This window comes from Mustela putorius, unplaced genomic scaffold (genome assembly GCF_011764305.1).
Source record: "Mustela putorius furo isolate JIRA1106 unplaced genomic scaffold, ASM1176430v1.1 tig00003937_pilon_pilon_pilon, whole genome shotgun sequence".
NCBI classification, from domain to species: Eukaryota; Metazoa; Chordata; class Mammalia; order Carnivora; family Mustelidae; genus Mustela; species Mustela putorius.
The window spans coordinates 3,207,077-3,234,547 of record NW_025422082.1 but is presented as its reverse complement, the minus strand read 5'-3'; the positions used below and the strand labels follow the sequence as shown (position 1 = coordinate 3,234,547).

The 27,471-nt window shown below is 57.8% G+C and overlaps 2 protein-coding genes across 8 annotated transcripts in view; both read right to left on the bottom strand.

Moving 5' to 3' along the window:
- Positions 1 to 88: 88 nt before the first annotated feature.
- On the bottom strand, positions 89 to 13,182 carry PDLIM2 (PDZ and LIM domain 2). 4 transcript variants are annotated; one of them, XM_045069483.1, is made up of 11 exons: positions 13,045 to 13,145; positions 12,703 to 12,888; positions 11,483 to 11,600; positions 10,648 to 10,799; positions 8,143 to 8,212; positions 7,880 to 8,031; positions 7,646 to 7,724; positions 3,762 to 3,844; positions 3,369 to 3,514; positions 1,717 to 1,834; positions 89 to 668 (listed from the first exon to the last, which is right to left on the bottom strand). In XM_045069483.1, exons 3-11 carry the CDS (start codon positions 11,573 to 11,575, stop codon positions 497 to 499), a joined length of 1,065 nt encoding a protein of 354 aa, XP_044925418.1. In that variant the 5' UTR covers positions 11,576 to 11,600; positions 12,703 to 12,888; positions 13,045 to 13,145; the 3' UTR covers positions 89 to 496. The 4 variants fall into 4 exon arrangements, with proteins under 4 accessions (XP_044925418.1, XP_012917272.1, XP_012917274.1 ...); XM_013061818.2 differs by lacking the exon at positions 12,703 to 12,888 and having other exon boundaries at positions 13,045 to 13,182; XM_013061820.2 differs by lacking the exon at positions 12,703 to 12,888 and having other exon boundaries at positions 13,030 to 13,146.
- Positions 13,183 to 16,609: 3,427 nt separating this feature from the next.
- The window catches only part of SORBS3 (sorbin and SH3 domain containing 3), a 29,081-nt gene continuing 18,219 nt past the window's right edge, over positions 16,610 to 27,471 (bottom strand). For all 4 annotated transcript variants that reach the window (XM_004763289.3, XM_004763290.3, XM_013061809.2 and 1 more), the window contains 13 exons: positions 27,308 to 27,394; positions 27,153 to 27,206; positions 26,268 to 26,354; positions 25,642 to 25,688; positions 25,096 to 25,235; positions 24,830 to 24,882; positions 24,657 to 24,703; positions 24,341 to 24,455; positions 22,807 to 22,932; positions 21,322 to 21,630; positions 20,564 to 20,667; positions 19,897 to 20,003; positions 16,610 to 17,445 (listed from right to left, as the gene is read on the bottom strand). In XM_004763289.3, the coding sequence (XP_004763346.1) occupies positions 17,384 to 17,445; positions 19,897 to 20,003; positions 20,564 to 20,667; positions 21,322 to 21,630; positions 22,807 to 22,932; positions 24,341 to 24,455; positions 24,657 to 24,703; positions 24,830 to 24,882; positions 25,096 to 25,235; positions 25,642 to 25,688; positions 26,268 to 26,354; positions 27,153 to 27,206; positions 27,308 to 27,394 (1,338 nt within the window). In that variant the 3' untranslated portion in view covers positions 16,610 to 17,383. The remainder of the gene's footprint in view (positions 17,446 to 19,896; positions 20,004 to 20,563; positions 20,668 to 21,321; positions 21,631 to 22,806; positions 22,933 to 24,340; positions 24,456 to 24,656; positions 24,704 to 24,829; positions 24,883 to 25,095; positions 25,236 to 25,641; positions 25,689 to 26,267; positions 26,355 to 27,152; positions 27,207 to 27,307; positions 27,395 to 27,471) is intronic.

Genomic DNA, 27,471 nt, shown 5'->3' with positions numbered 1-27,471 from the left:
AAAAATTATGTAAATAAAGACTTTCGACCCAGTGGTCAAGAGAAGCTCATCCCCAGGGGCTGGGCAGGGAAGGAGAGGGGAGATCTACTTTGTTTTGTCCATGTATATATATTTATAGAGTTCATATGTTGAGAACTTTACAGAATGAATACCTTTCGCCTCTGACCACCCATCTCTTTCTACGTACTTCTCTCTGTGTCCCAACCTGCTTAACCCCTGTTGCACAAGGATATCCAGTGCGGTGCCCACCTCAGCGGTTGGTGCACAGCCTGTCCTGCAGGGGGAAGTGAGAGTTTCTAGCACAGGCCTGGGACAGTGAGGCTGTCATGCACAGCCCAGGATAGGCCCCAGGACCTAGCCGCACCTAGCATGGAGGAAGGGGCCCGCCCACCACCCACCAACCGCCCTTCCATGCCAACCTGCTGTTGGTATGGCCCAGGCACAGAGGTGCCCACAAAGTTGAGGGCGGCCTGAGAGCACAGCCAGGCGCTCAGGTCTAGGAGCTGAGGGTGGTAGGTGAGGAGTAGCGCTGGCGGGCGTGCTTCTCACAGTACAGCTCGTCCCCCACCCAGAAGTGCCCGCGCATCTTCAGGTTCAGCCCGCAGTCTGCGCAGGTGTAACAGCTGGGGTGGCGGTAGCGCCCCTCCTGGATGCGGACAGCGTGGTTCCTGCAGGGGGCGATGGAGAGGGCAGAGCCATTAGCCTGGGGACTTGGGTGGAGGTGGGACCCCAGGCAGGACCGCTGCCCTTCTCATTGGCAGGGAGCCTAGCTCCGAGACAGGACTCGGGAAAGATCCCCAAATTTCAGACGCTGACTCCCCGAGCCTTCCTTTAGGACTCTCGAGTCAATATCCCTACAACCCCCCACCCTCAAGACCTCTAGTTTAAAAAAAGAGGGGTGCTCCCCCTTTAAACAAACACAGATAAATTGCATCCTGAATTTTCTGGGTTGATAATGGAGCAGTGGTTCTCAAAATGTGGTCCCAGGAATGAGGACCCACAGCATCGTACTCCCTGCGAACAAGCTGGAAAAGTGGAAGCTCTGGGGCGCGGAACCCTCTGACAATCCCTTTGCAGCTGCTCTTTGAGAACCCCTTTCCTTGCGTCTACATATCCCATTCCGCAGGTGGAACAGCGAAGCCCACAGAGGCTAAGGGGTTTGCCTAAACTGAGTCATCTGGCCGTTAACACCGCGTGCAAGACATTTATGGCGGGGGCGGAGGGGAGGGTGAGTGGGGTTTCAGCAATTTGCCAGAGAACACCGCTGCATTACAATGCCACCCACTGAGAAAAACAAACCTGCCTCTGGAAAATCCATCCCTTTCCAAAATAGGTGGGGAAGTGGGGGTGGGGGGTGGGGGGGAGAGCAACATTTTCCAGGAGGAGGCACCCCATCTGGAGGTAGATCTCCAGAGGCTTTTAGATTACTGGAGAGAAATCAGAAGCAATAACATTTCCTCCTCCTCTGGTGAGGGTGAAAGAAATCAGAAAGGAGGCGATGCAGCAGGAAGAAGGCAGCAAGGCTTTGTAAGAAGCCTGAGAACAAGTCTCATTACCCCCTTGCACAGATGCACCGTGGAAAGCCCCGCCGGGCCCGGACTGGTTGTTCTCTGCAGAGCCCTCCCGAGGGCGTTTCCTGCCCTGCTCCGCCCCCTACCGCCCAGCCAGGGAGTGCCTGCCCCCCACCCCCACCCCCACCCCCACCCCAGTACTCACACGATGCTGGTGGTGCACTTCTCGCACGTGTGGAGCTTGGGTGGGGTGGCCAGCGCCCTGGAGGTGGGCAGGGAGGACTGGGGGCTCAGCTGACTGGGCAGGAAGGCAGGTGTGCCACCTGGGGGTGGGCAGACAGACACATTAGAGCTCTTCTTCCCCGTAGCGGCAGCCAGGCTCTATTTACCCATGCACGCTCCTCCAGCACAGCTCTGAGGAGGCTCCTAAAAGGTGTGCTTAGGCTAAGGGAACATGGGGGGGGGGGTAGGTGATGGTTGAAGGGAGTGATGGTGGCCGCTTCTTGGCTGGGGCGGAGTTAGCCCAAGCTGAGGCAGCCCAAGGAATGTCTGAGCTGTGTCTACACATCCCACCAAGCAGGCGTGATCCAGGCATGATGCTATTAATTAAAAGATGGTAATGATAGATAATAGCAGCACCACAATACCTTTATACAGCTTTCAAAGGGCTTCTATGGGCCCGGCTGCCTGTGAGCCTTGGAACAACACTGAGGTGAAGCACCGGGGGTTCGGGGTGGGTATGGTCCCCGTTGGCCCAAGGACTCCAAGGCTCCAGCAGTGACCATCTGCGCTCCACCCCCACCCCAACCACCTCTCTCCGGGCCCTGCCCACGGGCCCACCAAGGCCTTGGGGTCCTGATAGACAAGCTTCGCTTGCTGCCCCCTGACCCCAGTGAGCACCCCAGGAGCTAACTGTCTGAGCTGAAACCGGGCACCAGATATTGTACCAGTGAGGCTGTTGATCCGGACCTCTGGACTGTTCCATCGTCTGCCTCCCTGCGGCCTCTGCCAGGCCAGGCCCCCTCGTCTCTCCCCTGCACTAGGCAGTGCCCCCCAACACATACACACACAGTACCACTGTACCCCGACCACCACCTCACCCCTATAAACCGTTCTTCAAGGGCAGACAGGTGCCTGGCCACTCTTGGCCACCACACTTGGCACCCCACAGGCCCATCAGACAGGCACAGTAAATGTCTGTGGAAGGAACAACAAAATGGCTGGCGAGAGCCCATATCTCTCTTCTTTCTCACTCCAGCATCTGCCTGGCATTATTTAATGAGCCCTCATTAAATAATGAGGGTTAGGGGGGGTTAGGGCACTAACCACCTGGCACATGAGACCCCCCCAGCCAGGACTCAACCTCTAAGACCAGGCCCCTGCTACTCTCTCTCCCACACCAAAGCCCTCCGGCTGCCAGCCACCACAGGCCTGGCGCTCACCACCGCCACCACCACCAACAACCAGCCCCTCCTCCTCCCACCGCCCCATGCCCTCTCTGGAGGCTCAAACTCCCTGCCGCCATCTTAAGGCCCTTTGTTAAAGTCTTAATCTTTCTTCAAGAGTCAAGTCAACGTTATTTTCTTCCATGAAGCCCTCCCTGAAGACCCAGTCCCCATGGGCCCTATTCTCCACCTTTGTCATTCCCTTGACATTTTCCTGATCCCAGCCAGCACCTCTGGGTGCACCCCTGCAACTCCTATCAGATTGAAAACCCCTTTAGTGCAGGGACTTGCCCTTGGTGCCTACTCCTGTGCTGAGTACTTAAGACATACCTATTCAATATCAGGCCCAATTAGGGTCCGGGGACATTCTGTCAGAACCTACTTCCAACATGTAACCCCCCCAGGGGCTCACCTCTCTCCTCAGCCTCCAGGGCTTCCTGCAAGAGCCTAAAGGAGCTGGACTGCCGGGGGGCGAGCCGCGCCTCACGATTCTCCTGCAGCATCTTATAGACTTCTGAGTCCTCTTCCAGAAGGCGGCTTCCCCCTTCTGAGTCCACACTGCAGGGGCAGGAGGTAGCCAGGAGTGAGGGTCCCTTCCTGGGTATGAGGACCAGCATGGGGGCAGGGAAAGAGCGCCCTAGGGCAAAGGATTCTGGGGGTGGGTATTCAGAGGACAGCCAACTGGGCTTAAAACCATCGGGACCCCCCCCCCCAACCACTCCCCACCACCCCCATCCCTCCTCTCCGTCTCCTGGCTTCCCAGGCCCTCCAGGATTCCACCCCACCCTCCAGGGCCCGCTGCTACCTGAGCCTGGGGCTGGAGGAACGGGGACCGGGGGAAGGCGGCAGCACCAGCACAGCTGAGTCGCCAGCTCGGGTGAGGCTGGCCTGTGGGACAGAGAGGCACCAGGGGAGGAGTTAGCGGCTGGAGCCTTTGGCCAACACAGCCGTCTGGGCCGCCAAGCCAAGTCTGGCTGTTCCCCAGGCCCAACACCAGAGGGCTCCCAGCTCTCGCTGACCAGCAGGCCGGCAACAAGGCAACAAGGGCCCATCGCCCCAACCCTGCCCTCTGGGAACTAGGGACTCCTCCTGCTCAGTCCCAGAAGGGGAGAGTGGTCAGCCCCTGACTGTGGAAGTAAAATGTTTCTGCAAGGAGACTGGGCGCGGGGCAGAACAGCAGAAAGGAAGTAAGCAGATCCTTTTGCTGTGAGGAGAAGGAAACACAGGGATGGAGCGAAGGGCCTAAGACCCCTCTTAGAGTCAGGGCTGGAGTTGCAGGAGGGACCCCTCTCCTGCACACGCTTCCTCTCCTGAGAGGGCCCAGGTCTGCTGGCTGTCCTGGAGGTCTGGTTCTGCCCCAGGAAGTCTGCAGGGGCCAGGCCCATTCTGGACCCACACCCCAGCAGCAGCACCCCTCTCCAGGCGTGCACTGTCCACCTTGGGCTCTTTACGCCTGCTGTCCATGTGGAAATCCCACCTTTAACCTCACTGGTGCTCCACTTTCTGGCCTGCACCTCTGCACCCACTCCCTCTACCCAGCCTCATCTCCATTGCCAGCCCCCACAGAAGGGGCCCCCCCACAGAATGGACCCCTCAGAGACCACCAGACAGGCCACAGTGCACCGGGCTGAGGGCACAGTTCCCTGGAAGGCCAAATTCCCTCGGTCTTAAGATTCAAAGTCAGGGACAAAGTACAGGGTCCAATGATAAAATGGCATGAATTTTTCAGCTAAAAACAGAAACTTGAGGGTTTTGAGAAGACAGCCCTAGACCCTCACTCCTGCAACCTGCTTCCGCCAGCCTACATTCCTCTTGCTCTTGGTGCCTTGTGGTCCACTGACAAGCGGTAAGATGGTTTCCTCAGCACCAGCGCCTTAAGAACCGTCCCATTGTGCTATCTGAGGCCAGCCTGTGCCTGGCATGGGGGCAGCGGCTAGTTGGGAGGGCGAGCCAAAACCCACCCAGGCTCTCTTTGCAAGCCAAGTCCAAGTGCCAGCCAGAGGGAGGGGTGCTGTCTTTACTTCACATCTGCCCACCAAGGCGTGTGCCTACCCAGATGTGGCAACTTCCAGTTTTCAGAAGGACCCCATAAAGGCTGGTGGGGTCCTGAGCCTGGGGCTCAGTATAGCCCCAGCCAGCCAGCTCAGGAACCAGCAGCAAGGCCACGGCCACAGCTGACTGGGGTGGGGGAACCTCACCTCTAACCCCTTTCCTCCTGCCGGACCACGACACCCTGGTGGAGAGGAGCCCAGCTTCCTGATTAGGAGCAGCTCTGCCTTTCTCCTCCCTCCCTCCTAGTCAGCTAGGGACACCTGCCTTCCCAGAAGGAAGCTTGGATCCCCAAGTCCAGAGAAGCTGCTCACCTCCCCACCCCCAAGAGCTCATCTGTAGCCAGCACCTCTCAAACTGTGTTCTGGTGAACACAGGGATGTGAATAAGTGAGTGGCAGGTATGTGGGGGGAGAGGGGATGCCAAGAGAAATTCTGTAGTTAAATTTAAGTTTAGGAAATTGTTAAAATTAAACGTATTTCTCATGGAACTTCTCAGAGCCTTTAAGGTGCTAAAAGTACACAGTGGCTCCCAAGAGGGAGGTGTGGGACCCTGTGATTCCCACACCATCTGATCACAGCCTCATTTATAGACCAGAATGCAAGCTTCATTGGGTTAGGAATTTCTTTTGGTCCACCAAGGCATCCCCAGAGCCTAGAAGGGCGCTTGACACAAAGCAGCTCAACAAAAGCTTATTGAAGGGGGACGCCTGGGTGGCTCAGACGGTTAAGCATCTGCCTTCAGCTCAGGTTGTGATCCCAGGGTTCTGGGATCAAGTCCCACATCAGGCTCCCTGCTCAGCGGGGAGCCTGCTTCTCCCTCTGCCTCTGCCTGCTGCTCTGCCTGCTTGGGCTCTCCTCTCTCTCTCTCTCTCTCTGACAAATAAATAAAATCTTTAAAACAAAAATCAAATAAGTTTGTTGAAGGAATGACCATGGTCCTCAGGCCAAAGGAGGGAACTCAGAGCACAGGAACCGAATGTCAGGTCCAGAGAGAGAAAGACGGGCTGATCCAAGGTTAGATGTTAGAGATGGGACTACCTCAGGTCTCCCTGCCCCCCCCAGCCCAGGGCTCCTGGTTACACTACATGGATGGTCCTCAGATCTTCGCACCAGGACCCCGAGGACTCCTTAAAACACAGATTGGAGCCCTGCTCCACCCCTTCACCCCTGCATCTAACCCAGCAGGTCCAGGCTGGGACCTGAGAATGTGCATTTCTAACAGGTTCCAAGGCGCTGCTGCAGGCTTGGGAGCTACTCCCTGTACCTCCAGCGTCTGCCCAGCATCTCCCCTTTGCCCAAGTTTGGGAACCACAAAGAAGAAGGCCAGGATGGATGGACCCTTTCCAGCCATGCCCTGGGCCAAGTGCAGTCCCAGCTGGTGTCAGCCCCAAGATCTCCCAGAGAAGGCCCTCCCCACTCCCACCCAGGCCCAGACACGCCAGGTCCTGCTTATACACTGCTTTGCCATCCCCCGGCTTATCATCCTCTAATCTAAACCCTATCCAGTCCTACCTCTGACGTCCAGCAAAATTCCTGACAAAGCCTTCTCAGGCCACCCAGCCCACACTCCTCTCTTCCCTCCCAGAATGCCTCCCGCTTTTATAATTAAGACCACTCTGTTTAGTTCTTAATTGTTCCCAAACTGCTTTACATGCTTGTCTTATCTCCCCAACTACACTTTAAATGCTTTAAAGTCGGGAATCTTATCGAAGGCATCTCTGTGCCCCCCTGGCCTGGCAGTCCACTGAGTGGGCTCCCAAGGAGTCACTGGCAAGACCCCACAGGAGCCCTCTCCTTCCTTCCCCAGAGTCCCCCAGTTTGTAATGCCCTCCCCTGGCCATCTCCAAAGATTCTGCTTTCTGGAATGCGGAATCACCGGGAGGGAGGACTCCAGCAGCTGGGTCTCATCCCCTTCACCCCAAAGGCTAGATATGCCCCCCCACCCAATTCTGCCCCCAACAGCTGTGGCCCAGGACTGTTGGCGTCCTTGCTTCCTCACTTCCTCACCCTTGCCCTTAGAAAGGAGAAATACCACCAAGACAGGGTTTGGGGGGGGGCTGTCACTAGTTCGCAGTTAGGACCCGGCAGTGGGTTGGGGGGTGGGGGGTGTCCAGAGTAGAAGGGCAGGGAGGAGGGCAGACAGAAAGTAAGCCAAGTGCAACTTGAGGCAGAACCACAGTCCCACTGGTGGTTCTCTGGGCTGAGTCAGAGGAGGAGGAAGGGGGATGGGGTGATGGGAGTTGGGGGCGGGCATGGGGCTTGGAATGGGGAGGAATGTGTTCTAGAGATGCAGCCAGAGCCAAAGGGAACCATCCCAACAACAGCAGCAAAACTATTTCAGCCCTGGCCCAAGAGAAACACTCAGGAAGGGAGGACGCTAGCAGGAGGGGGTTGGCCGTGAGTGGGAGGACAGGAGGTAGAAGGCCACCTGGGACCGGCCAGGCAGGGCTGGGAACCAGCAAGTGCAGCCCACCAGCAGACACAGTTTCCTCCCGGCTCAGGAGAGGGGCATGCTTGTTGCTGGGCGATGGAGGCGCTGGCTGCCCAAGGGGGACCCGCCATCTGCAGCCCCAAGGGTGCCACTGGCACTCAGCTGGGATGAGATGCTCTCTCCTCCCCACCCCCCAGGCATCCTCACCTGGCGGTTTCCGGGGCGGCCTCCGTAGGAGAAGCGGTCAGCAGCGATGGGTCCCGGGGAGTGTGCCAGGCTCTGGAAACTGAAATGCGGGAAATGGATGGTGTGTGGGCCCCCCGTCCCACCCAGTCTGCCTCAGGGATACAGAGGGTGCCCTCAGGCTCCCGTAACCCCAGCTGCTGAGACTGACAGGCCTGTTCACGACCCTGTGGCCTTCGTGCCCACCCCTGCGCTCACCTGCGGCTGACCATAACCTCTCCAGGGAGGGCGTGCGGGCTGCTGAGGGGCAGGGTAGAGAAGGGGCTGCCTGGCTGGGGGCTGGAGGACACAGGGCTGGAGCAGGAAGACCTCAGGGAGGACTGGCTGTCTGTGTGCGTCCTCATGGAGCCCTGTGGAGAGAAGGGCCGCGAAGGGAGGCACCCATCCCCTAACCGGCCCTGCCCCTCAGGGTTCCCCTCACCTCAGGGTGCTGGAGTTCCCAGCAGAAGGCACCTTCCTACCTGGAAGCGAGTCGCCAGCACTTCCACAGAGCCATCCCCATTGGTCTGCCCAGGGGAAGCAGCCCGCGACCTGAGGAGAGGCCAGAGGGAAGCAGGTCACAGGAGTCCAGGAGCCCCGCTCACCTAACTGGGCTGCAGATGGCAGCTGTTCCCCCAACAGATTCTCAAGACTCCTAAATGTTCAAAACATGTGGACATCAGGTTGTCAAATTTCAACTTTGCCAAGTTCAAAACGACTCTTATTAACAACCACTGTCATGTCTCAAAGGAATCGACAGTTTAGCATCAATATGAAAAATAGACATAATTTCATCAATTCAGTTTTAATAAAACCTCACAGTACTCCCTGTCTTTCTCTTTCTGTCTCTCTCTTTTACGATTTTTCATTTATTTACTTGAGAGAAGGAAAGAGAGCATGAGCAGGGAGAAGGACAGAGGGAAAGGAAGAAGCAGACTCCTTGATGACCATGGAGCCCGGACACAGGACTCCACGCGGGGCTCAATCCCAGGACCCCCAGATCATGACCTGAGCCAAAGCCAGACACTTAACTGACTGAGCCACCCAGGCATCTCTCTCTCTCTCTCTCTCTCTTTTTTTAAGTAGTCTTTACACTTAACACCAGGCTCAAACTCAAGACCCAGAGAGGAAGAGTTCTATGCCCCACCAACAGAGCCAGCCAGGCACCCCCCTTTTTCTTTTTCTTTTCTTTTTTTAGCATTTCGTCTAGACTTTGTCATTGGTCAGCATCAGTGTGTAGATGGATTCTGGGGTAGATTGCTGATTTCATATAAATAATCCTTTATCTTTCACCCATGGAGACACAGAAGTCCAGAGAGAGAAAGTGAGTTCCTTAAAACCCAGCAATGGCCAGGCTAGCTGCCCACTCTCCCCTGCCAGCCAGAGGCCGTCTCCCTGTCTCCCACCAGCTTTGCTGCTAAAGGCTGGAACACCTTTGAGAGGGTCATTCCTAGCCCCTTCTGAAGGCTTCTCCTCCATAAAACAAAGTGTGGAGTTTGTCTCTCCCACAACCCCCCCAACTCCCAGACCCCGCCATCTTGCAGGGCCTAGACAGCCAGGGTAACAAGCAGGCCCAGCTCCCTACCAATCACCAAGGCAGCCAGCAAAAAGAGGTGCCCCACCTCAGCTCCCTGGGAACCCCCCTCCAAGGCCCTTCCCGCTGGAGTCTTGAACAGGAGGCCATTGGAGGGCTGGGACTGGCCTAGGGTGAAGAAAGAGCCTGCCATGTCCCAACCCCACCACACCATTCCTGGATGTCTGGCCACTTCTAGAGAGGTCTGCAAGAACTGCAGTCACCACACACCACACCAGCCTAGACCTTCCCAGGCAGGGGCGTGGGGCCAGAGTGAAGGGAGCTGGGGCTTTGGCTCCAGTCCAGAGCACTGCTTCCTGCCACAGAGCTTCTGGGTGCTCCTGTGGAGGAGACTGGGAGGGTTTAGGAGTGGACCAGACAAAAGAAAGAAGATGCTGGGAGTCTTGACCTGCCCATCATGGAGGTGAAGGCCTGGAGGGACTTGGTCAGGCCCCCCTCGCTGATGGCACTGTGTACAAGGGGAACCTCTGGGAAGTGATGGTGTCAGCAGCTCCCTGCCCCTCTGCCACCCCACTCTGCAGTCCCTTGTAGACTTTGGTTCCCTTCCCAGATGCCGTGAGGTACTCTCCACCTCCCTCCTTGGGCCGCGGTCCTACAAACACTCACGAGCCTGAGTGGTATGAGGGAGTCACTGAAGGGGCCGGGGTCATGAGAGCATCGTGGGAGCCAGCGTCTATGACACTGTGGGACAGTGGGGGTGAGGACAGGGCGTGGACTCAGGGCCCAGAGAGAGCCTGGGAGGGGAGGGGAAGGCAGAGAAGCAGGGGGTGACTGACTCAAGTTAAAGGCCCGCCCAGAGGGTTCTCCTGACTGGGGATCTCCCAGCATTCCTGTCCCATGACTCACTCTGATGTCCCACCTCAGGGAGCCACCTGTTCCCCCACCCCACCCCACCCCGCCAACCCAGGCCTCGTGGCTGAAAACCCAAGCCTGGGAATCTGCCTTCATCTGCACAGCTCAGAGAAGCCATGGGGACTGACAGAGGGGGTTCTTTGGGGAGTGAGCCCCAAACTCCTCAAACCACCCCGCCCAGGATCTGAACAAAGGCCACCCCCTCTTGGAGGCAGGGGCCTGGGAGACCCAGCCTAAGGCTCCTGTTTCCCCTCTTCAACCCACTTCATGCCCACACCCTCTACCCTGCACACTTGGGAACCAGTCAAACCCGGGCATCCAGGTACTTGATGCCAGCCGGCCCTGCCCATGGCTGCGTGCCCAGCTGGGCTCAGGGACACCCCTCAGCCCACCCTGAGGCAGCTCCAGAGCCTGGACCTTCTCAAAGATGAGCCAAAAGATCCCAGGAAGACCAGGCTGGGGCTGAGAGGGCAGCCACCATGCAGCAGGCCAGCAGAGGGGTGAAGATATGCCTGCCGGCCTAGCAGAGGGGAGGGCCTACCGGTCTAGCCGCAGCCGCAGGGGTGAGGGGCTCTGGCGGATCTTGCTTTGCGCCTCCGCGTGAAGCATACCCTCAGCACTCTCCCCGTTGATGGCCAGGATAATGTCACCGGGCCGGAGGTCAGCAGCCTCAGCCTTGCCCCTCTCAGTTACCTGTAGGGGATGAGGGACAAGTGGTCTGAGATACCCCTGCTCAGACAGCGAGGACATTCCCGCAGGGATGGAGGAGAGGGGATGTGTCTCTGTCCTGCCCAAGAAATACAGAAGCAGTTTTGAACCAGGCTGGCCGGTGTCCCCCTTTTTCTCCCTGCCCTGCAGTGTCTGCCCAGTTATTCAGCTAATCCCCTCCCAAAGCTGGAGGGGAACCACCCCCTCACCCCATCCCTGGCATTCTCACAGAGCCTCCCAAAGAAATGACAGAATTTGAGGGGCTGTGCTTAGAAATACTTCTGGATAGAGAGCCCTGCCCATGCAAACACACCACATAGGTAGTTGCCCCGTGAATGCCCCCTGGCCTGGACCTGGGTCAGGACACTGCCAAGGACTTGGGGCTCCTGTTCTAGTAACTTCCCCAGGTGGCTGCCAGCAGGTGCAGGGTGGGTGACCAAGGAGAAAAGAGCAGACCTCTACTTGGCCCAGCTCCCTGTCAATCCCCAGAAGTCTGTTCCCGAAATGGTCACCACAGCCCCACGGCAATGGGGCCCCAGTCTTCCCCAGGCTAACACTCTCAGAAGCAGGCCTTCTGACTCCAGAATGAAAAAAAAAAAAAAAAAAAAAAGGTGGCTGTGGAGAGCCGGTAGACAGGGTAGATCCTAGCTCCTGGAACTAGCCCTTACCTTGGTCACCATGATGGGTGTGTGGAAATCCCTGCCCCCAGTGATCCGGAAGCCCCAGGGCCCGGGCCCCGCCACATCCACAGTCAGGGCCATATCACAGGAAGGAGGGTTGGAGACCCTGTAGAAGCAAAAGAGAGGGGATGACAGGTCCAGAGAGAAGCCAGTTAGGGACTGGGGAGGGGTGCGGGGGGAGTGTAGAGGAAGTGACTAACTCCCTCCTTCAACCCCCTGGTTTCACTTCCCCCCACCCTGGGAAGCCATGACTCTGAGTTCCCCCTTCACCGCCACAGTCTTCAGCAGCGCAGCTCCCAGAAGGCAGGCCGTTCGGGTGCCTCACAGGCCCTTGCTGGATGGAGACCAGGCGGGCAGGGGCTGGCAGGTGGTAGGCGATGTCACCGATGTCACCGTTTCCTGCCTCTCCCCCTCCTCCACCAGCAAGGCTAAGTCCCATCAGTGCTTGCTTCCTGTCCCCAAAACTGACTGCACAAGGTACTTCCTCCCCACTCTGGGGGAGGGCAGCACTCTGGGAACAGGAGTGACAGCAAACAAGGGGGTGAGGCCACCACAGACTGTTCAAGTATTTCTCTGGGGGGGGACTGGCCCTGGGTCTTCAGAGGGGCCTCCTGGCGGCCGGCCTGGCCCCTGGCAATGTGGTCCAGGTAGGCAAGACGAGGCTTCCCCCCTCCTCCAGGGGCCTGCTGCCTTCTGAACAGCCCCAGCCAGAAGGACGGGCTCACCTGCCAAGCTGGGCACACCCACCCCCTGGCAATGGCTGTAGCAGGGCAAGCTGACTGATGCTGCCTGCTAGCTGGGGCCACAGGCGTCCCATCCACGGCCCCCTCCGCTGGGCAAGGGAGTGTCCTTACAGACCCAGCCCTGGTAGGATTTCCTGAGCCTCTAGTTATGGAGCCAGGAGCCAACCCAGGCAGGAAGCTGTAATGCCAGCCCTGGGCCACCACCCTGCCCAGCACCCCCCCCTGGGGCTGCCCCTGGGGAGGCCCAGAGGCTGCAAGTGCTGTCAGAATCCATCAAGGACACTAGGGCCACTTCCCGTGTTTAAGAGCCTGGGAAGACGGCAGCCAAGCAAGCAAGAAGGGCTCTCGGCCCCCTCTACGGTCCCTGGCTTCGCCTTTTGCCCAGGCCTAGCCCCTGTCCCTGCCCCAGGTCTCCAGGTCCCCAGGCCGACGCTCGCGGTTCACAGAGGCTTTGGATTCTCAGACCTTTGAGCCGGCTGATGAACTCCGCGCCCCGGGACGCGGGGATGTGCCCAGCCCGTTGGCCCAGCTCTCCCAGTCCGGGCGCCTTCTGCACTCCGAGGCCAAGGTACCCGCGGGCCCGGTGCTGGAGGAGGAGCGCCCGGGATCGGGAAAGCCCAGCACGCAGGGGGCACCGGCCTCCAGGCGAAGCTACAGGGAGAGGAGCCGTGACGGAGTAAAGGGCCGGGGTTCGGAGAGCGGCGCAGAGGGCGCGGGTTCGCAGAGCTGCGAGGTCTCCGGAGCCCGGAAGGTCGCCGGCTGTGCTGACGGTGCGCAGGTGGGCACGCTCACCTAGCTCCCGCTCACCTGGCTCCCGCTCACCCGTCGGGCTGGACGGCCAGAGCCGGGAGGGAAGGGAAGGAGGGAGGGTGAGGAGACACCGCCACTGCCGCCGCCGCCACCGCCGCTGTCTGCCGGACTCTGGGGAGAGCCCGCCCGGGGCTCCAAGACCTGCCTCCGCCCATGTGATCCCGGGGCCGCCCCTGCCGCCGCCCCTGGCCCGGGAGGCCGCCTCCTCCGCGCAGCCCAGCCCGAGAGCTGCCACCTGGCCCGCGCCCTGCTGGGGTGCGCGGGGGGGGGGGTTCTCTCTTTAGGGCCCCTTAGAGGCTGCGGCCGTCCTCCCCGAGGTGCCCTTCTCCCGAATGCTCAGAGAGGGCGAGGAGGCGTTCCGGTGACGGGTCGGTCGCGAGCCCCACTGCGCGGACAGCAGAGGCTGCGCCCCTGAAGCTCTCCCAGGCCGGCCGCGCCCACCCGCCTTCGCAGGGGCCCTCGAGCACCTCCCCCCACGCCGCCTTCACCACAGCCGGGGCCGGGGCGGGGGTGGGCCGGCTGGGTCTGTCTGCGGTCCGCCTGGCTCCTCCGCCCACTCCCGGCTTGAACTCCGACGCTGGCGCGGATGGAGCCCCGACACCCACAGATCCCAAGCCGGGGCTGCCCTCGCGCCCTCCTCAACTTGGTTCCCCAACGGCGCGCGCGCTCCCCGGGCGGTGGCTAAGGGCTGCTGGGTTCCTAGGGCTGCTCAGGGCTGCCCTGCCGGACGGATATGCCCCACAAGCCTGCTCGGCTCCGGGCGACCTTCGAGGCCCAGGAGCTGGAGGGAAACCTGGCTGGCGGTCATCGGGCGCTCTCCTGGGCTGATGTTCCTGGCTGATTCCTGGCTTCCCTCTCCTCACCCTCTCTGATGCCCTGCCTGGGGTGGGCCAGTCCCAACAATCACCATGGGCCCTCGCTGTCCATGTGGCCAGCCTTCTGCCAACCATCTGGAACCCAGGCTCTGGGGTTAGGGAGCAGGTAGCCGAGGAAGACCCCAGGCATCAGCTCAGAACCATCTGGCAAACGGTTCCCCGGAACCGTACCTGGCAACCCTCAACCTGGAGACCTCAGGGCGCACCAAGAGCCGGCTCCGGCATCTCCGATTGGTCTGCACTTTGCATTCTCTCTGTCAGGCTGGTGTGTTTTCAGGGAAGCACACCTGTGGGCACAGCTGTAACTTGCCTGCCTCAGGTGTGAGTCATTCCCTCCAAGTTCCCTCTGCAAGGAGTGCCCTCGCCACTCTTCCCACCTACCTGTCCTGAGTCTCATCCTCCCCACACGGACTGACAGGTGGACTGCCACCGACCTCCCCTGTTCTAGCCTTCCTGTGGCCTCTGTCCTCAGTGCAGGTAAGCCACTCTCCACCAACCAGCTCTGGGCCTCCTGGAGTGGCCCCTTTGTGTGATGCAAGTGCTCTACCGCCCCAACTAGACCCCCAACTAGACCAGAAGCCCTTGAGGGAGGAAGAAACTGCGGGACCAGCAAGCACGGCCCTGGAGTCCCACAGATCTAGCCTCACATGCCAGATCTGCCTCTTACCGTGTGACCTTGGGTCATTTCCTCACTTTCCCCATGGGTAAAATGAGTATAGTGCCTACCTTAGCCTCCTTTGTGAAAACCGTCCTCCTGGATAACGCAGATTCCTGTTAGGGTGGTGGTGGGGGTGTGTGGTGGTGGGGGGGGGGGATCAGTTCACTGCTCCATTCCCAGAGCCTAGCACAGTGCCTGGCACACAGTAGGCATTCAATAAATGTCGAATGAATATTGTTTGAATGATTGAAGGGATTAATTTCTCTTCCTTCACCCCTGATTTGAGGCAGGGCCTCTGGTTTACATCTCTGTGTCTTGACTCTTCCCTAGTCCTTAGTATGTACGGGTTAACCTGCAGGATTTATATTCCATGGGTTGTGCATTCACAAAACTCATGATCAAGACAAAATTGACTCATCCAAGGGCAAGACCCTGTGGACCAGAAGGGAGGACTGTCTTGCTCTAAGCAACTCTGCAGCCCTGGGCAAGTCCCTCAGCTCCCCTCTCTAGTGGGAGCAGCATCCCCAGTGGCCTACCGCACTTTTTGACCCTGACCCTGCAGGTCCCCCTTGCCCCTCAGGCCTGTGACGCTCCCCTCCCCTCCTCCCTCCTGGCCAAGTCAAGGCACAGAAGTGGTCCAGGTCACACTGCAGGTGGGGCTGGCAGGACAGCAGCCCAAGGGCATTGGGTTGGTTTGCTGCAGAGGTTTCAGTGCCCCATCAAAGAGGGTGTGGATTCAGTTTCTGTCCCAGGGAAAGGAAGTCTCAATCAACCCTGGTATCTTTTCTAAGGGCATTGGGGAATGCAAAGAAGCTGGGACAGGGGATCTCGAATAGGTTAGTGGGTTCCTGAAGAATGGTCATCTCCACATGATGGGCCAGACCAGACAACTTAGAAGCAGATGGTGGTGAGGCCTGGGGTGGACGGAGCAGACGGAACGTACATAAGTCCTGTTCTTCCAGCCGCTGTTTAACCCCCACTGGGGCCCAGGCCACACCCAGGCTCAAGGAAATTGCCGGGGCCAGGCTGTGGCCCTGTCATTCACAGGCAGAACTAGGCATCATCACCTCTTCCCACCCACCTGGGGTGGGGGTGCCTTAAGTGACAGGCCTAGCAGACAGGACTGCCAGGAAGAACATAAAAGGAGCCGAACCCAGAGCAGTCCTTGGCTTCACGCATGACCTTTCTTGTCCAGGACAAGGACTGCCTGGGTGCTTGGTCCACTTTGTGCAGAGAGGTGGCAAGAGTCATTGGACCTGACTTCACATTTTAGAATGATGCAACCCAGACAACTTAGTTTCTCAGCTTCAGTCTCTTGTTACGTAAAATGGAATCCTACCCATCGTAGGGAAGCTTCCGTCAGATAGCACACGTGCAGCACCTTTTGCCCTGTTCAACTGCCAGCAGCTGCCAAGGAACAGTTTTCTTTCTTGGCAGAGCAGCCAGGCCCAGGCTGTGGCACTGGCGTTGCTGTGCAGGGACCACCAAGCCACAGGACTGAGAAACCTCTGGCGAGAAGAGTTGCTTTGGCTAAGCTGTGCCCCACCACTCCCAGCTTCCTGCAATCGATGGCTCAAAAACCCGAGCCCAAAGAAGAAAGTAAACAAACACATGAGAGCTTCGGTGTGGAAATGGAGCGCACAGAAGGAAAACATTAGGAGCAGAACAGCTAGAAATGTCATCTCGCCCAGCAACCCCATGACGGCTCTGGAATCAAAACAGGCTGTATACAAGGCCGCATTCAGCTCCCATCTCTGGTTTCTCCCCACGGTCGGGCTCGCCCCAGGCCCTGTGACGTCGGCTTTCTTGGAGCTGCTTGTCGGACAGCTGCCTGATCCTGGAGGCTGCCCCATTCTGCCCGAGACCTGAGGGCTGTGATCTTCAGACAATGAGGGTGCTTTTCCACCCTCCCCTTTCACACACAGCCTCACGTCCCACCTGGTTCCCAGCACAGCCAACTGCAGAAAGAATTCCCCAGTCCTAGGCAGGAGGAGCCTTCTCCTGGCCGGAAGGAAACGGATGGGCAAGGTCCCTGGTATCCAGATTTATTTTACATTCTCTTCCAGAGGGGACATGGGGGTTGGAGGAGCTGGGGAGGCAGGAGGGCAGTGCGCCTCAGTCTCCCGGGAGAACACCTGGAGGAGGCCAGTCCTGAGAGGCCCAGTCCTTCTGGGTATTACAGCAGTGCAATGACACACACAGCCCAGGAAGCGTTGGGGAAGAGGGGGCCTTTGAGCAAGACCTCCTGCCAGGCTTCGGGCACTGAGGAGGGGCTGTGTTCCTCTCCAAACTCACTCCCAAACCCAGCTGGAAGCAGGAAGGCAAAGGGGGCAGCGGGAAAGCTGGAGTGTAAGGGGGCGAATCCCCTCCAGGCAGAGGTGGCCTTTGGTCTCTGTTAGGTTAGGAAGCTGGTTCTTGGTAGAGGAACCCCATGGGGGTGAAGTTGGGAGCCAGTCCCTGTTAGAGGAAACGCCATAGCGGGGCGGGGAAGGGGGAGGGGGTCCAGGGTCTGGTCTCAATAAGGCCTGGAAACAGTCTCCACTTCAAAGCAGACCTCTATATTTGGGAAGTGGGGTAGGGGAGGAAATAAAAAGGCTGCTGGAGGAATGTTTGTGAGCTGTGGGTAGGATGCAGTCCAGGGGGCTTTGAGGGGTGCTCTGAAGAATGGCTGCTGGGGTTGTCTGCAGATGCCAGCAGCTCAGGTCTTGGGGAAGGAGGATGGAGGGGGATCCTCTCTCCCTCCAATAAGTGCTACTGTTCCCCACCCCATTCTGGCTGAGCTCTGAGTTGCCACGGAGACCACTCACACTGGAGCTACATAATTTCCTGGGAATGTCCCAAATTTCTGTGTCCGTCGGGAGACACCTGAAAGAGAAAAAGAGAAAAGGTGTAAAAGGCATTCCCCAGACTTCTTTAGTAAGAATGTTTGGGGGTGGGGAGGGCGTGGAAACCTCACCCTACTGGCAGTGCCCGGAACTGCAGGTGCAGTCCCTGCCCGGGAGGGAGGCTTCGTTTTACTCATTTGTGCCCCCTAGTGGGCAGACGGGCAAAGCTACACTTTCTAAATTGAAGGACTAGGAATTTGAGTCCTCTATAATTGGGCACTGAATTATATTATAACACCACTGAATTATCCCACCTTCCTCAAGAAAGCAAAGAAGCAGGAGGCTGGATCCAGAACTTAAATGTGGAGGAAACTCACTGATCTCACCTTCAATTTAGAGATGGGACAGGCAGGCAAGGTCTAAAGAGAGAGCCAAATGAAATCCCCAAATGCACTCTGTTGCTTAGGGGTAGAGGTGGGATTAAAATCTAGGCCTCTGGGGCTGCCTGGGTGGCTCAGTGGGTTAAGCCTCTGCCTTCAGCTCAGGTCATGATTTCGGGGTCCTGGGATCGAGTCCTGCATCGGGCTCTCTGCTAGGCGGGGAGCTGCTCCTTCCTCTCTCTCTCTACTTGTGATCTCTCTCTGTCAAATAAATAAAATCTTTAAAAAAAAAAAATCTAGGCCTCTGGTCTGCTACAACCCCAAAGAAACCCGTGTTCTGGGGTGGAGAAGGAGAGTGCTAGAAGATAGAGGAATGTAAAATCAAATTAAAGTCCTAAACCTTTCCTTCCTGGGAGGCTGGCATCCTGACTTCCTGATAAGCAGCCCATGCTCACCTGGCCCCCAGGCCTTATACTGTTCCACTGCCTGGGATGCCTCACCTGTCCTTCAAGACCTAGCTCCCCCACTTCCTCCAGGAAGCCTTCCCTGACCTACACTGTCTGAAATGGTAACCACTAGCCACATGCAACTACTGAGCACTTGAAATGTGCTAGTGTGGGGTGCCTGGGTGGCTCTGCTGGTTAAGCATCTGCCTCAGGCTCCCTGCTCCTCGCAAAGTCTGCTTCTCCTTCTCCCTCTGCCTGCCGCTCCCCTTGATTGTGCTGTCAAATGATAAAATCTTAAAAAAAAAAAAAAGAAAAAGAAAAAGAAAGAAATGCACTTGTGTGACTAAGACATTAAACTTTCTAAGCCTTTCCTCTAGAAGCACTTGTGGCTTTAATACCACAAAAGTGGTGCTTTTTCTTCTTTCTTTTTTAAAGATTTATTTATTTATTTATTTATTTATTTATTTGATAGAGAGAAAGAGACAGTGAGAGAGGGAACACAAGCAGGGGGAGTGGGAAAGGGAGAAGCAGGCTTCCCACTGAGCAGGGAGCTCAGTGCAGGGCTGGATCCTAGGACCCTGGGATCATTACCTGAGCCGAAGGCAGAGGCTTAAAGACTGAGCCACCCAGGGGCCCCAAGTGCTTTTACTTCTTGTCTATATTTGCAAAACTTTATGAGTGGTAAAAAAAAAAAAAAAAAATTCAAAGGCAAAGGTGTACAGAGTAAAACAAGAATGTGTTCCCCAGCCTCCCCTCCCAGAACCATTAACAAGTTAGTACTCCAGAATCACTGCTGTGTCTGAAACTTGGTCAGCAATGAGGTGTTAAGATTCAGATGAGAAAGGATGGGTTGCTAGGTCAAGAGACGGCCGTTGGGGTCACCTCTGCCCAAGCAGCCTTGCCACCCTTTTAAGCTCTGCATTCTGCTGTGGGAGGGGGCTTCTGGCTGCTTACTACTCTTTGAGGACAGCCCCTTCCTCTGAAGCCCAGGCCTATACTGCCCTGTCAGCTCTGAGGAAAAAGGCCATGTGAAGCCTGCTGGGTTGGTTACCTTGAACCAGGCCAAGGCCAATTTGAGGCTTCCTGCTTTAGTCCTTTGCCTGAGCTGCCCTAGGGCCAGCCCTGAGGACTGGGGAGCCAGCTGCTAAGTGAGAGCAGGGGTGGGTGACACATGGGTGTGAGACTTGATCCTTTCCATCAGGAACACAGTGTCTCAGGAGACAGGCGCCTCCTCCTCAAACTGCTCCAAAGACAGATGTGTGGTGGGAAGGAGCAGGGGTGTGAGGGTCAGAACCTTGCTGCCCCGAGTCTGCAATGACTTCCTCAGGTACCTTGGCCTCATCTGTCAGACCACAAATCTTTGCTGAACCAGCACTGGCAGGCAGTGGCAGCCCACCCAAATCTCCCCAGCAACCCCCAAGATGCTCCCTTCTGACTTGTCCCCCAGGTCATCTTCCCTAGGATATCCGCCCCAGATACCCCCTCTGGTCTGTCCCCCAGCTATCCCACCCAGGGACTCAAACATGCCCCCTTCCACTCTGCCCCCAGCTATCCTGCCCGGGAAACCCACTTACCCACTCTGGTCTGTCCCCAGCTATTCTGCCCAGGGACTCACACATACCCCCTTCTAGTCTGCCTCGCAGCCCACCCACCAGGCCCACATACCCACAAACCAGCCATCGTCACACTGCTGCATGACATCCACCCGGTCCCCCTCCCGCAGCTCCAGCTCGTCCTCATTCTGGGGCCTGTACTGGTACACCGCCCGGTACCTGTGGGAGACAGCATCATGGCAACCACGGGGGCCTGGCCCCTCCTCGGAACAGGTCCAGAGAGTCTAACCCAAGTCTTGCTACATCCCATTAATTCATCCCATCAGCCACTGGCCCAGCTCCTAGAATGGTCTCTCTGTCTGGCTTCAGTGCTTTCTTCTCTGGGCCCGCTCCCTGTGCTCCGCGCCCTACCTACCTCTACCCCTCCTCCTCGGAGCTCCCCACCCCAACCTCCAGGTCTGTTCTACTAGTTCCCACACATCACACATAAATGCGCTGACCTTGGGGCTGGAAACCCAGTGAGGAGACTGAGGTTGGGTGCAGAGGGGGGGAGGCCTCCCTAGGGGGAGGCTGCCCTAGGCCAGCTCTAGGGCTGGCAGGGACAGGTCAGGACCATCACAGACAAGGGGCCCCCCAGCAAATCACCCATAAGTACCAGAGGGAAGAGTTTACCAACTCCATCTTTGGGGGTAGAGAAGGGGCAGGAAGGGTCGTTGCACTCAGTACCGCCTGCCAAGCAACACTCCACCCCTGACCAAGCATCCCCAGATGGTACTCACGGGGTCCAGTGTATCTGAGTGCTGTTGGGGGGCATCCCCCCCACGTCCAGGGGATGGCTGGAGCCTCCAGGATGAGACAGAGCTGACCCGGGGGTGCTGAGACCCTGGGGGTCCACAGGAGAAAATGGAGGCACATAAAAGCATGAGGGAGGAGAGTGCCACGGGCCCACCCACCTTCCCTGCAGCAGCACTTCTCATCCTGTCCCCATCTTATCCTCCCAACCCCCAAGACACAGAGCCTCTGTTCGATCATTTCACCTCACAGGCTCTTGGAAGCTGAGGCCCAGGGAGGGTAGGGGGCTGATTCTAAAGGCCAACACGGGGAGGGGATGGGAGGTGTCCATGCACTGGCTGTGCCCACTGACAGTGGTTTGCTGCGTAAACGGATGATGCAGGAGCAAAGGCACATGTTTACAGGCTACCTCAGTGTGGACACCAATGCAGTCTTTCACCCCTCGGCTACTGCATACTTTTAGGTTAAGCCTGCCCAACTACCCTCTCCAGAAGGAACTACTACCTCATTCCACAGCTGAGAAAACCCAATCCAGAGAGGGTAAGTCATGTGTCCAAGGTCACAGAGCAGGCGAATGGCAGACTTCTGACTCCCACATGACCACGTCCCAGCTCTGCCCAGCTCTCCCACTGCTCTGTCCCAGGGCAGACCAGGAGGGATTCCAAAGTACAAACCCACCAAAGGAAAAGAGGATATAGCGTGGATGGCGGGGGTCAGCTCTCCAGTACGAGGCAGGTCACCCTACCTGGTTCTGGGCTCTGGGCTCCTGGCTGGGGAAGGAGAAGCCGGTGCGGCGGGGGGAAGTCCGGCTCCCCCAGTCGGTGGGATCCACAGGGTTGTGCGGCGTTACGGGGGAGCCAGAGTGACGAGCCAGACGAGCAGCCGTCAGGCGGGGAGAGGCAGGGAGCTGGGGGCCTTCGTCACAGATGCGGAGCCGGGGCTCGCGGTGCACCTGCACGTAGCTGGCGGGGAAGATGCCCTGGCGCCCGGTGCCAGCGATGCGGCCCTCGTACCAGTTCTCATTCACCTTGCGGATCAGGCCGATGCGCTCCCCCTGGGGGTGTAGAAGGGCATGAGCATCTGCACGGCCCTCCTGGGGCCAAGTCCCCCAGGAAACCCGGGGGAGGGGGCGCGGCGCGTCTCCTGTAGATCTAGCTAGCGCCTTGCATGGGGTGAGCCTGCTCGGAGCAGGTGAGCAGGACTGAGGCAGTGGTAGAGTCAGGAGCCAAGCCCAGGCTGTCCGCCGGAGCCCAGAGGTCTGGGCTCTTCTCACAACATGCCGCACTGGGTGCGGATCGGGCCTGCCCGACACCTACCCCTGGGACTTCACAGCATCCTCTCCCCAGTGTTCTGGTGGCTATTTAACAAAACGGGCTTGGCCAGTCCCAAGCTGTGCAGCCTTGGACCAGTTACTTTGCCTCTCTGAGCCTAGTTTCCTCACATGTTTAGTGGGGATAACAATCTGTTGCCGTGAAGAGCAAAGGAGATCCGTGGCAGACTCGTAAGAAGCACCGGACAGGCGCGAGCCACCACTGCCATGACAGGGTCCTGTCCCTGCCTCCTCGCAGGGCATCAAAACACGAGCTCCTGGAGGGAGGCCTGGTCACCCTCCAGCCCGCATGCTCACTGACACAGGATGAGGCAGCCCTCTCCTGCCTTCCCGCCTCTCCCCACCCAGCCACCTCCGTCCCCCTCTCCCCGTGGGGCCAGCTCTTCCGGAGGACATTCACAAGGGGCGTGCATGGCCTCTGCCCCAAAAGTCAACCAAAGGGAGACCAGTACCCTGTTTTCTAGGACAACATGTCTCAAATTTACCTTGACTACAATCTATAGTAAAAAATATGTCCGAATAACAACTTCGTATACAGACACACACATGTGCAAGGGTATATACATAACTGCTTAAAAGTTTGATCAACCACCCTTTTTACACACAAGACATTCTAACATTTCCATTCTGTTCTTCTAAAAATGCTGACTGTGATCCTCACAGCCTATAAACCTGCAACCAAGAAAACAAAGAAAACAAACAAACAAAAACACACACACAACTACTCTATAAGTTTCCAACTTTTTTTTTTTTTTTAAATGGGCTAAAGGAAGGAAAACCTACCCAAAGAGATGAGGAAAAATTTTAAACACTGGGCAAAGATGGGTACACTTGACTCTCCACATATTTATCTATGCCTTCACCGGCCCCCCACAACCCCCACTTCCTGCGGGGCCACACCTTGCGGAAGGACAGCTCCACCTCCAGATCCCCCTTGAAATTGTACTGGGCCACAGCTTCTCCATACTCCAGCACCTGGTAGCTTGGGGGCTTGATGGGCTTTGGGATCTCATCTGCAGGTAGCACCTACAGAAAGAAAGGTCACGAGGAAGACTCAGCCTGGGTATCAACCGGACACAGACCTGGGGCTCCTGGGAGGGTAAGATAACAAACAGAAGATGGATGGGCGCAATCTGTCTCTCCCCAAGGCCAGCAAGGACATGGACACCAGACATAAGTGTGAGGGTGGTTGGGGTGAGACCAGCCAAGGGGTGGTGAGTCTCAGAAGGCTACTGGAGGAGGAATTTCCCCAGAGGTGTGGAGTAGGCCATGTCAGAGCAAAGATGGAAGCTTAAGCTAAGAGCTTAAACTGGAACCCAGAAATAAATGAGGAGTTCCAAAAAGCAGCGCACGCCTGGTAACCTAATCTGAAAGTAGGGATCTAACATTTTACCACTGCTGAGAACCAACTGTCCCTCCTTCCCCTCCCCATTCTACCCCACCCAGTACCCAGAATTCCCAAGTTCTCTTTGCTTCACCCTACTCATAAAAAAAAATCAAGAAGCTAGTAAACTATTTCATACTAAGATGTAAATTACTAATACCATGGAATGCTGTTCTCTACTTTGTGGAATTTCAGAATCAGAGAGACTGTTCTGAAGGTAGCGGAGGCCTACTGATGGTTATCAAATAGAGAGAGAGCCTGAATTAAACAACAACTCAATCCATGGGTCAAAGAGGAAGTCACAAAGAAAATAAGCAAAGAGTTTGGGTGGAATGAAAAAAAAATATGTATCAAAATCTGTGGGTGTAGGTAAAGCAGTGCTTAGAAGGAAATTTATATCATTAAATGCTGATATATTTTTAAGTAAACTCTACCCCTAATGCAAGGCTCGAACTCACAACCCCAAGATCAAGAGTTGCATGTTCTACCGACTGAGCCAGCCATACACTTCTGGATCTTGTACTTAACCACTTATCTCTGAACCTAGCAAGCACATCTGCAACATGGGGATGACCAATCACTTCTCAGGTTAGGAACAAGGGAGGCAATGCACACGAAGGAAGTGATGAATGTCTGCGTGGATTGGTAAGCTGTCACACACTTCCTGCTCTTGCCACTTGCCCTCAGGATCCTTCCCAAAGACAGCGTGAGAGAAATGGATGCTGATGTTGAAAGTCTGGGCTGGTGGCCGCTAGGGCAGGAGCGGACTCATGTGGTTCTCCATGGGCTGGGCTCTACCTTTGGTGCTCATTTAAGAAACATGTCCTGAGGGCAGACAAAGCACTGGGCCCCAGCGGTGCCAGGGCCAAGGGCATGAATGAGGCTGACTTGGCACCTGCCCCCTGGAGTTCACAGTTTTACCTATTACGAAGTCGGTAAGATGTAGGGGAGCAATCAGCTCCACAGAGGGGCTGTGCAGGGATATGCATGCTAAGTCTCTGCAAACCCACGCACCCTCCCAGCTGGGCTCCCATTTGTTCCTCTGCTTACCTCCACGTAATTAGCAGGGAAGATGCCCAGCCGGCCATGGTGCTCCCCCTCCAGCCAGTTCTTGTCCACCTCCTTGTGGATGTACACAATATCACCCTTCTTCAGGGTCAGCTCCCTGCAGGCCAGAGCAAGGACATCCACAAGGTGAGATCCTCCCAGTCCTCCTCCCCTTCAGACCCTATCTAGTGCACCCAGAGTCTCCTTCACACACACACACCCTGGGTGGGGGGGGGCGTGCACCACAGCCCTGTCCTCCCACTCCTCCCATAGGGTACACAGAGGTTTGGGGGAGCGAGTTGGAGAGAAGGGCACTTACTTAGGGGATTGTGCCTGGAAGTCAAACTTGAGTCTGGCAGCCTTCCTCTGGGCAGGGGGAGAGGACAGGGGAAGTCACCTTAGTCAAGGAGGTGGCAGGTCTAGAACAGCCATCACGAGAACCACCCCAGGTCCACCATGCACCCTGACCCTAGTGCTCCCACCCCTCCTTACCTTCTTCTCTTCCTTCCTGGCTGGGCTGCCCCCTCTTTCAGAGGCACTAGGGTCTGTGAAAAAGCACTACCTCAGCTTGGGAAGGCCATGTCTGGGGGAGTGGTGTTGGGATGGGGTTCTGCTCCCCCTACCCCAGGACAGGGCCAGTGTTAGTAGGGAGCTCTGGGTCCGTCGTCCCCCCACCCCACCCCCACGGGGCACCAGCGTATGTTGTACGATGGGTGGCGGGCCTCTGGATGAGAAAAAGAGCAGGTTCTGGTCCTTACCTCGGGCCGAGGAAGGGTAGACAAAGTCCCTACGACCTAGGAAGGGGCTTGCTCCATCCGCCATCCTGTGGGGGCTCAGGGGCCGAGAGGAACCCAGGTAAAGTGCATTCGGGGAACTGGAGCTCCAGGCGGGGGCCGGGCTGCGCGGGGACACGGTGCGTGAGCCACCTGTCTGGGGCCTCACACCCTTCGCCACTCACCCCTGCATCCCGAATATCTCCTCTTGTGTCCCGCCGCCTCCTCCCAAGGCGTCTCCCGCGTCCCGGGCTCTCAACAGGATGTCCTACTTCCCCAGCAGTCCCGGCCGGGAAAGGGTGCGGCCCGGGGCCGCGCGCGGCGGGAGGGCGCGTGGGAAGCGCGAGGCTCCCCCGGCCTTGTTCCGCCGGCCGCCGCGGCCACCTAGTCCTCGGACGGGGACAGTTTCCCTCCGCGGCCGCTCGCCGGCCTCCAGGTCCCTCCTCCCGCGCCCTTCGCGGGGCTCGCCCCCTCCTCGCGCGGCCGCCGCCGCCCCGCGCCACGTCCCCCTCGGCCGGCCTGGGCACTCACCGCGCGGAGGGCCGCGGCTCCCGGGACCGTCGGGGCACTTGAGAGCTCTGTGCGGGGAGACAGGGCGCGGTCAGGGCCGGGGACACCGGGCCCCCGCGGCAGCCGAGGCCGCCGCCTCCGGAAAAGTTTGCGGCTCGGAAGGGCGGGAGGGGTGGGGAGGGGCGGGAGGGACGCGGGGTCCTAGAGTCGTCCGCGCAGGCGGGCGGGCCGGGAACCCGGGAGGAGCCGAGGAACTTGCGGGGGTGGGGGGGGTGGGGAAAGAATCGTGGCGTGGCGGAAGAGGGGAGGCCGGCCCAGGAAACTGGGCCGGGTAGGGGTTGGGGTCCCTGCGGACTGAGGTCCGGGATGGGGGGGGAGGGGCGGGGCGGGGGCGGGGAGCCCCCGGCACCCGGACGTCAGGCTGACGTGGAATGGGCCTGGAAGGGTTCTTAGGGGTCACTTGGAAAAGTCAACGCCCTGCATTTTATAAAGGAGATAGCAGTCAGGGATGAAGTCTGTTCAAGGTCGCGCCGAGTGAGGCTGGAACGATACCTCGGCTCTGCCTGCCCCTCCCACCCACGCTCCCCCCGCTGCACCGGGGTCTCCGGGTCCCAGGGTCACCCAGGAGGGGACTGGGAGGCCCGTACCTTGGGGGACGGTTGCCGGGTCTCAATTGCCCGCAGGTCCTTGTCCAGCTCCGCGCTCAGCTTGGCCAGTTCTCTCTCCAGCAAGACCTGGGGGCGGATTATGCGCAGAGACTTGGGCAGTCAGGGCGGTGGGGGTGGAGGGGGCTAGCTGGAGGGCACAGTGGGGGAGCACTGACCGAAGGTCAGATGTGAGAAACTTAGTGGGCAGCAGGACAAAGCAAAGCACACTGTGCTTGGGTAAAGGGCAGGCTCAGGGCACAGGGCCAGGACAGGCTCCCTGCCTGTGGGCCTGCCCAGAGCTGTGTCTCAAGGTGTCAGGATGGCCCTTCCACAGCTTCTCACTGTCCCTCTCATCGGACCAGTCTCTCCCGTCTCTGTGTCTGATAGTGTCAGTCTCTGTGTCTGATAGTGCCTTTTGTCCTGTTACTTCCCTGTTCAAGAGCCTATAAAGCTCCTTATTTCCTCTCTCATCAAGTCTTCTGTGGCTTTCCACAGCCTGAGCTCCACCTGCTTTCCCTCCCACTGTCCCTCCAGCCTTTGTCTCTGCACTCCCCCTACACTGACCCCGCTCTCTGCCTGGCCAGGCCCTCCAGCTCGATCTCCGAGAATACTTTCTGGCAAATCCACACTGACCACTCCCTTCTCTGCTCCTGCTCTGGTCAACAGACATGTATTCAACACATATTTGAGTGCCTACTCTATGCCTGGCACTGTCCCAGGTGCTGGGGATACAGAGGTAAACTGTATGGGACTGGGCAGGGTCAGAGCTTTGGGTCTCTGGCCTTTGCCCATGGTCACTGGGGCTAACACCACCCAGAAGTCTCCCTCATTTGTTCCCCAGCATAGCTGTCTCCCTCCCCTTCCAACCTATCCAGCAGCACTCACCTCAATGCGCTGGGAGGGCTTCTCAACAGGGTCATCCACTAGCGGTTTCTTGGGCTAAGGGTGGGAAGGATGAATCAAAGGGGGGGTGAAGTCACTTTCCAAAATGCACTAGCTAAGGAGTATGTCCATTCTCAGAGGGCCAGCAGGACACTCACCTTCTGTCCAGTCTCTAGTTCTTGCAGAAACTGGTTCCAAGAATCTTCCGTCCAGACATTGTCTGCTCTTTCTTGGCATCTGAGCACCTGCACAGAAGTAGGTGGGCATCAGTCTGAACAGAGATGTACTGGGACACTGTCCAGGCCCAAAAAAAAGGCTTGTA

What these genes read in the sequence shown, in the direction of transcription:
- PDLIM2 (XM_013061818.2), bottom strand. Translation starts at nt 11,575, where the DNA reads ATGGCCCTGACTGTGGATGTGGCGGGGCCCGGGCCCTGGGGCTTCCGG. An exon ending in GCCGCCCCGGAAACCGCCAG is followed by an intron (nt 3,845 to 7,645) that starts GTGAGGATGCCT and finishes TCTGTCCCACAG; the next exon opens with GCCAGCCTCACCCGAGCTGG. An exon ending in CCTGGAGGCTGAGGAGAGAG is followed by an intron (nt 1,835 to 3,368) that starts GTGAGCCCCTGG and finishes GCCCACCCCCAG; the next exon opens with GTGGCACACCTGCCTTCCTG.